The sequence below is a fragment of the Sander lucioperca genome, chromosome 4 (assembly GCF_008315115.2).
Source record: "Sander lucioperca isolate FBNREF2018 chromosome 4, SLUC_FBN_1.2, whole genome shotgun sequence".
NCBI lineage: Eukaryota > Metazoa > Chordata > Actinopteri > Perciformes > Percidae > Sander > Sander lucioperca.
This window is the reverse complement of record NC_050176.1, coordinates 41,570,909-41,583,408: the sequence shown is the minus strand read 5'-3', so window position 1 is coordinate 41,583,408 and position 12,500 is coordinate 41,570,909. Positions and strand designations below refer to the sequence as shown.

Here is a 12,500-nt window from a genome sequence, read left to right as displayed (position 1 = left end):
GCCTGGCGGTCCATCAGACTGGTTCTGGAGCGAGTCTTCTTCCAGGAGTAGTAGTACTTGACCAGACTGGAGATGGATTTATCTGGTAGCTGGAGGAGACAGAGACTCAAACTGATTAACTGATTCATCAACAGTTGGTGAAGAGTTAACAGACAACTCATTGATGAATCTCTGCAGCTTTTATTATCAGTAGTGTTACTATTACTTTTTATCGTTAGCTAGTTATTACTACTGTCTTTTTCTGTTTTTGTTTTTTGTTTGTTAGTTTGCTTTAAATTGCTTTAGTGCTGTAAAGCGGTCTGTTCAATGTGGTGTGCTGTAAAGCGGTCTGTTCAATGTGGTGTGCTGTAAAGCGGTCCGTCCCATGTGGTGTGCTGTAAAGCGGTCTGTTCAATGTGGTGTGCTGTAAAGCGGTCCGTCCCATGTGGTGTGCTGTAAAGCGGTCCGTCCCATGTGGTGTGCTGTAAAGCAGTGTGTCCCATGTGGTGTGCTGTAAAGCAGTGTGTCCCATGCGGTGTGCTGTAAAGCGGTCTGTCCCATGCGGTGTGCTGTAAAGCGGTCTGTCCCATGTGGTGTGCTGTAAAGCGGTCTGTCCCATGCGGTGTGCAGTAAAGCGGTCTGTCCCATGTGGTGTGCTGTAAAGCGGTCTGTCCCATGTGGTGTGCTGTAAAGCGGTCTGTCCCATGTGTTTACCATCTGCTGGATGCGGTGGAAGCTCTTCCCGTGGAAGCTGAAGGCCTGCTCGAACAGAACCTTGTCCTCCACCGTCCACTCGTCTGGGAACGGAGTGAAGTTCGGCAGGTCGGCCAGAGACTTGTCAATGTTGTGTTTGTGCCAGAAGAGCATACCGAGCGCCTGCACACACACACACACACACACACACACACAGACAATTAGAATTTGCTCAGCGAGTCACTCTGGCATTGAGTAATGATGCTCATTAACTATGCCCTTGTAGCCGAGCTGCACCAATCACATCGCTCTATCTGATATAGGCGGGCCAGAAGTGAGCTAAACAGATGACGACAGTTTAATCTACCAGTAAGCTCTGCTGGTAGCTAAGCCTATGGGGCTCTGGATATGTCACCCCGTGTATTGTTGTGATTGGTCGTAGTGTTATCCAATTGCGTGTAGTTAGATTTTCAAATGCATGCTTGGTCCCGCCCCTTGAGTTGGGCCATTTTCATTACTCAGTGCTTTGGGTCTGGACTTCCAGGCTAACATGTTAGTGTACGAAGGTCGAGACAAAGAACGGACTCACCTGCTCCACGTTGTATCCGTGTTTCTCTTTGGCTAGAGCGATGTATTCATCCACTGTGGAGGAAAACACACACACACACACACACACACAGACAGAGACACACACACACACAGTGTCAGTCTGGTCTGAGGACCTGTTAGAGGACTGCAGAAGACAGGAAGTTGTCTTACATTTGGAGTCGAGGATGTTGTGATACGGAGACCAGACGAGCATCCCTCCGCTGTCCTTCTCCGTGTACTTACTGGAACCTGAGGAGACACACACAGAGACACACACACAGAGACACACACACACACACACACACACACACACACACACACACACACACAGAGACACACACACACACACACACACAGACAGTGTAAGTTGTCTCTCAGCAAAGGCTTCTTCATTTGGCTTCTTTAAACCCCGCAAATTAATGTAGTTTTTGTTGTTTTTTTACGTTTTTTGTTGGTTTTTTAATTGTTTTTTTCTCGACGTTTGACACTTTTTTTGTAAATTTTTCCGTATTTTTTAAACATGTTTTTCTCTGGGTTTTTTTGACAATTTTTTTGTAATGTTTTTCCAGGTTTTTGTGGCTGTGCCAGTTAGTCGGCTGCCTGGTGAACTGGTGAACTGGTGAACTGGTGAACTGGTGAACTGGTGAACTGGTTAACTGGTGAACTGGTTAACTGGTGAATTCAGGCAACAAAGTCTACATTTTTGGACCAGACGGCTCCTCATAGAGAAAACATGTTAACTGGTATATTTGATCAGATTCTTTTACACTAACATATCCATGTTGGTTTCAGCTCCAACATTAGTATCAACATTAGTGTTAGTGTTAGTATTAGTATCAACATTAGTATCAACATTAGTATTAGTATTAGTATTAGTATCAACATTAGTATCAACATTAGTATTAGTGTTATTATTAGTATCAACATTAGTATTAGTATTAGTATTAGTATCAACATTAGTATCAACATTAGTATTAGTATCAACATTAGTATCAACATTAGTATTAGTATTAGTATTAGTATTAGTATCAACATTAGTATCAACATTAGTATTAGTATTAGTATTAGTATCAACATTAGTATCAACATTAGTATTAGTATTAGTATTAGTATCAACATTAGTATCAACATTAGTATTAGTGTTATTATTAGTATCAACATTAGTATTAGTATTAGTATTAGTATCAACATTAGTATCAACATTAGTATTAGTATCAACATTAGTATCAACATTAGTATTAGTATTAGTATTAGTATTAGTATCAACATTAGTATTAGTATTAGTATTAGTATCAACATTAGTATTAGTATTAGTATTAGTATCAACATTAGTATCAACAGGCTGGAAGATCTTCTCACAGACATCTATTACAAACACAAACAGGTATTATTATTATTAATAATAATAATAATAATTATTATTATTATTAGGCTATTACAATTATATTACTCTGACTACTTTCCTCTCACTCTGCCACGAAGATTATTATAAATTATTTCACATATGTGGCGGGAAAAAAAACAACAACAACAACTCTATAAAGCTTCATTAATTAAACATTTATAAAGTCTGTTTATAGTGTATAAACTGTGTTATTAACAACGCAGTTTATACACTAACTAACAGCTGATATAAAGTCTTCACTAAAACACTGACTGTGTGTGTGTGTGTGTGTGTGTGTGTGTGCATGTTTGTGCGTGCGTGTTTGTGTCTGTGTGTGTGTGTATGTCTGTGTGTTTCTGTGGACGTGAGTGCGTGTGTGCGCGCGCATATTTGTGTGTGCGCGTGTTTGTGTCTGTGTGTGTGTGTGTGTGTGTGTGTGTGTGTGTGTGTGTGTGTGTGTGTGCGCGCGTTTGTGTATGTGTGTGCGCGTGTTTGTGTATGTATGTTTGTGTGTGTATGTGCGCGTGTGTGTGTGTGTGTGTGTGTGTGTGTGTGTGTGTGTGTGTGTGTGTGTGTGTGTGTGTGTGTGTGTGCGCGTGTTTGTGTCTGTCTGTGTGTGTGTGTGTGTGTGTGTGTGTGTGTGTGTGTGTGTGTGTGTGTGTTGTTACTGTAACATGTAGCTACCGAGGCTACCACCGTCCGTCTCTCCGGTACAAACGGTCAAAACTCACCGGGCTCGAACTCGGGAATGTTGGCCTGGTAGTCGGCTCCGACCCGCATCCCCACATCTGGAAAACATCAGCATTTTAAAAGCAGGAGGGCCAACTTAGACTGGAAGGCTTCTTAAAAACACGGAGCGACAAGAAGGTGTTCGAGGCTACCCACTCACTCACCGTGTTCGTCGTCGCTGCCGCTCTCGTCTGAATAATGTCCGTTAGACGCGTTGGACGGACTCTTGGTGCCGTTGGACCGACCTTTCCCTAAATACTCCGAGCCTTTATCCATCATCCCCGGCATGTTCGCGCGCAGATACGCCGTGTTTTGGGTCGCCGTGTTGGGGTCTAAAATGTCAGCGAGAGCCGGAGGTTTTTCTGCTGCGCTTCGCTAGCTCTCCGCAGCTCCGTCCGTGTCGCTGTCGCGCTCTTCTCTGCGCTCCCGCCGCCCTTTTACACGGTCACTTCAGGCCGTAACACGGCACAGACATCGGCGGCAGAGCCTCCTCTAAATATGACATTCTTTTAATGTTTAAAATGATCCCCGCGAGGGAGTTTTCCCCCGCGTTTTAAGCGGTGGCAAAGCGGGCTCTAACCTGCGCAGCGGAAGGCTTTTTACGCACCGTCTGGCTGGCAGTGAGACTGGAGCTGCTGCGGCGCCTGTGGCCAGCAGATCCTTCCGCCGACACAAACTAATAAACTCAAATAAATACAACACAATCCAACAGAAACGGAGTTTTAACAGCGACGGCGCTTACATTAAAACACATAAAAGCAAAATCGAGTCTGAAAATATGTGGAAATCATATTTATTTGACATAATTCAAACTGTAAACATCGTTTTATTTTACATTTCATGTGAATACACGTCTCAGAGGACTCACATGTTACATATAACGACATAAAAACACCATATGAACCAAAAGGTGTGTGTGTATATGTGGTAATCCAGCGTGTTGTTGTTGTTGTTGTTGTTACCCTCCTGTGTGTGTGTGTGTGTATGTGTGTGTGTGTGTGTGTGTGTGTGTGTGTGTGTGTATGTGTGTGTGTGTGTGTGTGTGTGTGTGTGTGTGTGTGTGTGTGTGTGTGTGTGTGTCTGTGTCTGTGTCTGTATCTGTGTGTCCCGCTGTTCCTGCACTGACTGTGGATGACCAGCAGGGGGAGACACCGCACAGCATCACAACAACACGGCCCCGCTCCGCTCGGTCTCCTGCAGACAGGACTCCCACTTCAGCCAGTAAACCCCCAAAAACAGGGCGCAACCCGGGGGAAACTGCAACAGGAATCTCACGGACCGCTACAAAAATAATCATTTCTGTCATATGACATTAAAACTGTGCAACAACTCCCAGCTGTGTGAGAGCTAACTCTCTCATTCAATACTGCACTATTGTGCTACATGCACACTGGTTACTTCTTACTTCATCTTATACATATTGTAATTTGTGTGTGTGTGTGTGTGTGTGTGTGTGTGTGTGTGTGTGTGTGTCTGTGTGTGTCTATGTGTGTCTATGTGTGTGTGTGTGTGTGTGTGTGTGTGTGTGTGTGTGTGTGTGTGTGTCTATAGTAATTATTAAAGTCAGAACCTGCTGCAATAAAATGAGGTTTTCTAAAGAGAGTCTCCCTTCACTCCAAACTGTTTTTCTTTAAATGTATATAGACCCTAACATGTAGACCCTCACATGTAGACCCTCACATGTAGACCCTAACATGTAGACCTAACATGTAGACCCTCACATGTACACCCTCACATGTAGACCTAACATGTAGACCTAACATGTAGACCCTCACATGTACACCCTAACATGTAGACCCTCACATGTAGACCTAACATGTAGACCCTCACATGTACACCCTCACATGTAGACCCTAACATGTAGACCTAACATGTAGACCCTAACATGTAGACCTAACATGTAGACCTAACATGTAGACCTAACATGTAGACCTAACATGTAGACCCTAACATGTAGACCTAACATGTAGACCCTCACATGTAGACCCTAACATGTAGACCTAACATGTAGACCCTAACATGTAGACCCTCACATGTAGACCCTAACATGTAGACCCTAACATGTAGACCTAACATGTAGACCCTAACATGTAGACCTAACATGTAGACCCTAACATGTAGACCCTAACATGTAGACCTAACATGTAGACCCTAACATGTAGACCTAACATGTAGACCTAACATGTAGACCCTAACATGTAGACCCTAACATGTAGACCTAACATGTAGACCCTAACATGTAGACCCTAACATGTAGACCCTAACATGTAGACCCTAACATGTAGACCTAACATGTAGACCCTAACATGTAGACCCTAACATGTAGACCTAACATGTAGACCCTAACATGTAGACCCTAACATGTAGACCTAACATGTAGACCCTAACATGTAGACCCTAACATGTAGACCCTAACATGTAGACCCTAACATGTAGACCCTAACATGTAGACCCTAACATGTAGACCCTAACATGTAGACCCTAACATGTAGACCCTAACATGTAGACCTAACATGTAGACCCTAACATGTAGACCCTAACATGTAGACCTAACATGTAGACCCTAACATGTAGACCCTAACATGTAGACCTAACATGTAGACCCTAACATGTAGACCCTAACATGTAGACCCTAACATGTAGACCCTAACATGTAGACCTAACATGTAGACCCTAACATGTAGACCTAACATGTAGACCCTAACATGTAGACCCTAACATGTAGACCTAACATGTAGACCCTAACATGTAGACCCTAACATGTAGACCCTAACATGTAGACCTAACATGTAGACCCTAACATGTAGACCCTAACATGTAGACCCTAACATGTAGACCCTAACATGTAGACCCTAACATGTAGACCTAACATGTAGACCCTCACATGTAGACCTATCATGTAGACCCTCAGATGTAGACCTATCATGTAGACCCTCACATGTAGACCCTAACATGTAGACCTAACATGTAGACCTAACATGTAGACCCTCACATGTAGACCCTAACATGTAGACCCTCACATGTAGACCCTAACATGTAGACCAGTAGCGGAGATAGCATGGGTGCGTGGGTGTGGCCGCCCCAGGGCCCCGTGCCAATTAGGGGCCCCTCAAACGCCGCCGATCTTGCATCACTTGACGAGAACAGGGCCCTCGCCAAGTGACACGTTGCAGATTATTAGCTGAAAGAAGCTAATTACTGCATATGATCTCACGTTATGATAATCCAGCTCTGCTTATCAAACATATATATAATAGTGCCATGTCAGTTATATAGTGTGGCACTGATTGAGCTCTCTTGGACTGTTCAGCACCATCTTTGTCCATCAGCTGTCTCTGTCCATCAGCTGTCTCTGTCTATCAGCTGTCTCTGTCCGTGGTGCTGAAACATTTTGTTCTTCAATACAAACTTGTCAAACATTTATTTGACATATAGGCTTACTTGGCTCAACAAGTGACACATACAACATATGCATTCATCAGATATTTTACAGTTTTTCTTTTTAACGGTTACAATTTTAAAATGACTTGGTAGCAGAGGGCCCCGTGATAAAGCTCCGCCCCCTCTGTACTGAGAGTCTAGCCCCGCCCCCTCTGTACTGAGAGTCTAGCTCCACCCCCTCTGTACTGAGAGTCTAGCTCCGCCCCTGATGTAGACCCTAACATGTTGACCCTAACCAGTCCTTCCAGAGAAATGCTGAGTTATTTTGTGATTGTTGCGGCAAAATCCTTGATTATGCGGCACGTTTTCTTAAAAAATGCGATGGAATATGTGAGATATTTTATGCGATGAAATTGCGGGAACTTGCAAAAATTGCAATTTCATCATGGCTTCATTGCGGGGTTTGCAGCATGCGGGGATTATGAAATCACGCAAGCCCCGCATATTTTGCGTGGAAATTGGCAATTTATGCGGCGAAAGTGCTGCGTATTTGAAATAATGCGGCCTCCGCATAAATGGCTGATTATGCGTTGAATTATGCGATCACATGGAGGGGCTGGCTAACATGTCCTTCCTCTCCTAAGGTTGTCTGTCTGGGTCTCTCATAGCTGAGACACTATATGTTACGTCTTGAAGCACTACGTTGTATATACAAATACCCTTTAATTAGTGACGTAATGATGCATGTAGAGGGAGAGAGAGAGAGAGATGTAGAGAGAGAGAGAGAGAGAGAGAGATGTAGAGAGAGAGAGATGTAGAGAGAGAGAGAGAGAGAGATATAGAGAGAGAGAGAGAGAGAGAGAGAGAGAGATGTAGAGATAGAGAGAGAGATGTAGAGAGAGAGAGATGTAGAGAGAGAGAGAGAGAGAGAGAGAGAGAGAGAGAGAGAGAGAGAGAGAGAGAGAGAGAGAGAGAGAGAGAGAGAGAGAGAGATGTAGAGAGAGAGAGAGAGAGATGTAGAGAGAGAGAGAGAGAGATGTAGAGAGAGAGAGAGATGTAGAGAGAGAGAGAGAGAGAGAGAGAGAGAGAGAGGGAGAGAGAGAGAGAGATGTAGAGAGAGAGAGAGAGAGATGTAGAGAGAAAGATGTAGAGAGAGAGAGAGGGAGAGAGAGAGAGATGTAGAGAGAGAGAGAGAGAGAGAGAGAGATGTAGAGAGAGAGAGAGAGATGTAGAGAGAGAGAGAGAGAGAGAGAGAGATGTAGAGAGAGAGAGAGAGAGAGAGAGAGAGAGAGAGAGAGAGAGAGAGAGAGAGAGAGAGAGAGAGAGAGAGAGAGAGAGAGAGAGATGTAGAGAGAGAGAGAGAGAGAGAGAGAGAGAGAGAGAGAGAGAGATGTAGAGAGAGAGAGAGAGAGATGTAGAGAGAGAGAGAGATGTAGAGAGAGAGAGAGAGAGAGAGAGAGAGAGAGAGAGAGAGAGAGAGAGAGAGAGAGAGAGATGTAGAGAGAGAGAGAGAGAGAGATGTAGAGAGAGAGAGAGAGAGAGAGAGAGAGAGAGAGAGAGAGATGTAGAGAGAGAGAGAGAGAGAGAGAGAGAGAGAGAGAGAGAGAGAGAGAGAGAGATGTAGAGAGAGAGAGAGAGAGAGATGTAGAGAGAGAGAGAGAGAGAGAGAGAGAGAGAGAGAGAGGGAGAGAGAGAGAGAGAGAGAGAGAGAGAGAGAGAGAGAGAGAGAGAGAGAGAGAGAGAGAGAGAGAGAGAGAGATGTAGAGAGAGAGAGAGAGAGAGAGAGAGAGAGAGATGTAGAGAGAGAGAGAGAGAGAGAGAGAGAGAGAGAGAGAGGAGAGAGAGAGAGAGAGAGAGAGAGAGAGAGAGAGAGAGAGGAGAGAGAGAGAGAGAGAGAGAGAGAGAGAGATGTAGAGAGAGAGAGAGAGAGAGAGAGAGATGTAGAGAGAGAGAGAGAGAGAGATGTAGAGAGAGAGAGAGAGAGAGAGAGAGAGAGAGAGAGAGAGAGATGTAGAGAGAGAGAGAGAGATGTAGAGAGAGAGAGAGAGATGTAGAGAGAGAGAGAGAGAGAGAGAGAGAGATAGAGAGAGAGAGAGATAGAGAGAGAGAGAGAGAGAGAGAGATGTAGAGAGAGAGAGAGAGAGATGTAGAGAGAGAGAGAGAGAGAGAGAGAGAGAGAGAGAGAGAGAGAGAGAGAGATGTAGAGAGAGAGAGAGATGTAGAGAGAGAGAGAGAGATGTAGAGAGAGAGAGAGACAGAGAGAGAGAGAGACAGAGAGAGAGACAGAGAGAGAGAGAGAGAGATGTAGAGAGAGAGAGAGAGACAGAGAGAGAGAGAGAGAGAGAGAGATAGAGAGAGAGAGAGAGAGAGATGTAGAGAGAGAGAGAGAGAGAGAGAGATGTAGAGAGAGAGAGAGAGAGAGGCGGGCAGGCTGCTACTCTGCAGCGCGCGGGGCTCGTGCAGCATCAGAAATGTGAGCCTCGCGCTGCAGGAGGACGTCACGGCAGGATGGCGGGAGGACGGCGGGGTCTCGTGGCCCCTCAGAACACCTTCCTGGAGAACATCGTCCGCCGGTCCAACGGTAAGACCCGCCGGTTCTGTCCGGTACACCCTCCTCCTCTGTCGGGGAAACGTCTCGCGGTTCCGCTGGGTTGTGTCATCATCAGACAGCTGCTCTGTGATAGGCTGCCAGCGGGCTAGCTGTTAGCCTGTCTCACCTCTCTGTTTACCTCCACATCTACCTGTGGGTCCTCTCAACACCGACAGCATCTATTCATCAACGTCTTCTATTTTAATTTAAAGCAGCAGCACACATTAACCGTCATTGTTAGAAGTTATATTGGTTAACCAACGTTCATATTTTAATATTCAATTCATTTGCATATTCTTAAAGTCAACAAGTCCTCCAAACTAAAAGACAACAGGGTTTTTTTATTTGCCCAAAGTCAATTTTTTTGGGGGGGGAAATATTGTATGTATTTTGTCATGTAAAGTGTCGAAAAAGCATCCAAAAAAATGTTAACATCAAAAAATATAATTTTTTAACGAGAAAAAACACAAAAATCCCAAACATTGAAAGCATCGAAAGCGCAAAATAAATATACTAGATAACAGACTAGATATCGTCTTAGATTTTGGATATCGTAATATGACATAAGTGGTGTCTTTTCCTGGTTTTAAAGGCTGTATTACAGTAAAGTGATGTCATTACAGTAAAGTGATGTCATTGTCTGAATTCACCAGACTGGTGTAACTGTTCTATTATTTACCTTTACCCTCTTAGTCATTATATCCACATTACTGATGATTATTTATCACAAATCTCATTGTGTAAATATTTTGTGGAAGCACCAATAGTCAACACTACAATATCGTTGCGGTATCGATCTCGAGGTCTTTGGTTAAAAATATCGTGATATTTTATTATCTCCATATCGCCCAGCCCTAAATCAATGCGACCTTACAAAAAGCCTGGAGGTTGTCAATATGACTCGGTAACATGCATGTAAATTTTTGCACCCAACACTGTTGAAATGTACAGCTATATTTTGATTTCTTAGCGGGAACACCGCCTTCACCTGCCATTTTTATCGGCTCGCTTTCGGGTCTGAACTTTCCGCGACACTTGCGCAGAGATCAACTGGGTGATAGGTTGCCAGGTTGAGGGTTCTAGGTTGCCAGGTTGAGGGTTCTAGGTTGCCAGGTTGAGGTGACAAATGGGTTGAACATTGTATTTGGTGTGTGGATTGTGTGAATAGGATGCGTTTCATACAAGATCTGGCAACTGGTCAACATTAGACAAACATATTGTGGTGATGGAGCAGTGGATATGACGCATGCCTTTGGTGTGGGAGATCTGGGTTCAATTCCCACTGTGATACATCAACCAATGTGTCCCTGAGCAAGGCACTTAACCCCTAGTTGACGTGCAACCTCTGATATATAGCAATTGTAAGTCGCTGTGGATAAAAGCATTGGCTAAATGACATGTAATGTAATGTCTGATTATTTATAAAGGAGTTTTGGCTGTGCAAATTACGGGAGTTTCCTGGGCGCCCACGTCGTTTAAATAGCAAATGTACCTGCACCCATCTGTGGCCCATGGGCATGCTGGTCTTACAGGGAGGTGTGTTCAGGTGCATTCTGGGCGTTCTGGTCTTACAGGGAGGTGTGTTCAGGTGCATTCTGGGCGTGCTGGTCTTACAGGGAGGTGTGTTCAGGTGCATTCTGGGCGTTCTGGTCTTACAGGGAGGTGTGTTCAGGTGCATTCTGGGCCTGCTGGTCTTACAGGGAGGTGTGTTCAGGTGCATTCTGGGCCTGCTGGTCTTACAGGGAGGTGTGTTCAGGTGCATTCTGGGCCTGCTGGTCTTAAAGGGAGGTGTGTTCAGGTGCATTCTGGGCGTGCTGGTCTTACAGGGAGGTGTGTTCAGGTGCATTCTGGGCGTGCTGGTCTTACAGGGAGGTGTGTTCAGGTGCATTCTGGGAGTATTGCTATCTTGAGGCAGCGGGAAGTGATGGTGATTCTCACTGCTTCATCTGCTTCTGCTCCTTTAACCACTTTTCTTTTCCACTTTTCAGTTTGGACATTATCACATAGATACACAGGTACAGACCAGTGTTTCCACTTCCTGTTGTGTACATGTATCCCTCCCATCCACTGACCTGTGTCACATCGACCCGTTCTCACTCCCAACTCGTAAAATACGGACACTTGGTCAGTGGCTGTCAACGTCACATACGACGCAAAAATCCCCCTTCAGCGGGTGTGTAGAACGCACCGGGCAGAGCAGCAGCTACGCAGCGCTGTAAGACGACGTAGTATTAAGAGAGACAACGGTAGAGAGTAGTATGTAGAGAGACAACGGTAGAGAGTAGTATTAAGAGAGACAACAGTAGAGAGTAGTATGTAGAGAGAGAGCAGTAGAGAGTAGTATGAAGAGAGACAACAGTAGAGAGTAGTATGTAGAGACAACAGTAGAGAGTAGTATGTAGAGAGACAACAGTAGAGAGTAGTATGTAGAGACGACAGTAGAGAGTAGTATGTAGAGAGACAACAGTAGAGAGTAGTATGTAGAGAGACAACAGTAGAGAGTAGTATGTAGAGAGACAACAGTAGAGAGTAGTATGTAGAGAGACAACAGTAGAGAGTAGTATGTAGAGACAACAGTAGAGAGTAGTATGTAGAGAGACGACAGTAGAGAGTAGTATGTAGAGACGACAGTAGAAAGTAGTATGTAGAGAGACAACGGTAGAGAGTAGTATTAAGAGAGACAACAGTAGAGAGTAGTATGTAGAGAGACGACAGTAGAGAGTAGTATGTAGAGAGACAACGGTAGAGAGTAGTATGTAGAGAGACAACAGTAGAGAGTAGTATGTAGAGAGACAACAGTAGAGAGTAGTATGTAGAGAGACAACAGTAGAGAGTAGTATGTAGAGAGACAACAGTAGAGAGTAGTATGTATTCCGCATATAGGGAGACAGTTTGGGTCAAACAACACAGAACTTTTCGCCCAAACTGTCCCGTTCTTCTTTTTACTAAAACCCAACTGTTCCGTTCTTGTCCCGCGTGTCACGTATACGTACCTTTTATAAGCCCACCCACCATCTTTTCTTAAACATAACTGCGTCAAAAGTGACCCCAATAGTCCCGACCCAGCGCGTTCAGATAAAGCGTGTTTAGATCTGACGCTAAAGGAGACTTTTAGCGTCATCAACAACGCCAAAGACACCTGACCGAGAGTCTGTA

The 12,500-nt window shown here is 44.4% G+C and overlaps 2 protein-coding genes and 1 long non-coding RNA gene across 3 annotated transcripts in view; 2 read left to right on the top strand and 1 right to left on the bottom strand.

The window, feature by feature from the left end:
• LOC118494904 overlaps window positions 1-1,617 on the top strand; it is a 19,387-nt gene extending 17,770 nt beyond the window's left edge. Inside the window, exon 3 of the long non-coding RNA XR_004897112.1 lies at window positions 1,594-1,617. This is a non-coding gene — a long non-coding RNA (uncharacterized LOC118494904). The remainder of the gene's footprint in view (window positions 1-1,593) is intronic.
• rcor3 (REST corepressor 3) overlaps window positions 1-3,773 on the bottom strand; it is an 11,102-nt gene extending 7,329 nt beyond the window's left edge. The window contains exons 1-6 of the mRNA XM_031297146.2: window positions 3,538-3,773; window positions 3,376-3,432; window positions 1,432-1,509; window positions 1,262-1,314; window positions 694-855; window positions 1-89 (exon numbers count right to left, since the gene is read on the bottom strand). The exon at window positions 1-89 is cut by the window's left edge and continues 36 nt beyond it. Of these exons, the coding sequence (XP_031153006.2) occupies window positions 1-89; window positions 694-855; window positions 1,262-1,314; window positions 1,432-1,509; window positions 3,376-3,432; window positions 3,538-3,661 (563 nt within the window). The 5' untranslated portion in view covers window positions 3,662-3,773. The remainder of the gene's footprint in view (window positions 90-693; window positions 856-1,261; window positions 1,315-1,431; window positions 1,510-3,375; window positions 3,433-3,537) is intronic.
• A 5,364-nt stretch (window positions 3,774-9,137) lies between these two features.
• Window positions 9,138-12,500, top strand: part of kcnh1b (potassium voltage-gated channel, subfamily H (eag-related), member 1b) — a 31,506-nt gene continuing 28,143 nt past the window's right edge. The window contains exon 1 of the mRNA XM_031297137.1: window positions 9,138-9,335. Within this exon, the coding sequence (XP_031152997.1) occupies window positions 9,263-9,335 (73 nt within the window). The 5' untranslated portion in view covers window positions 9,138-9,262. The remainder of the gene's footprint in view (window positions 9,336-12,500) is intronic.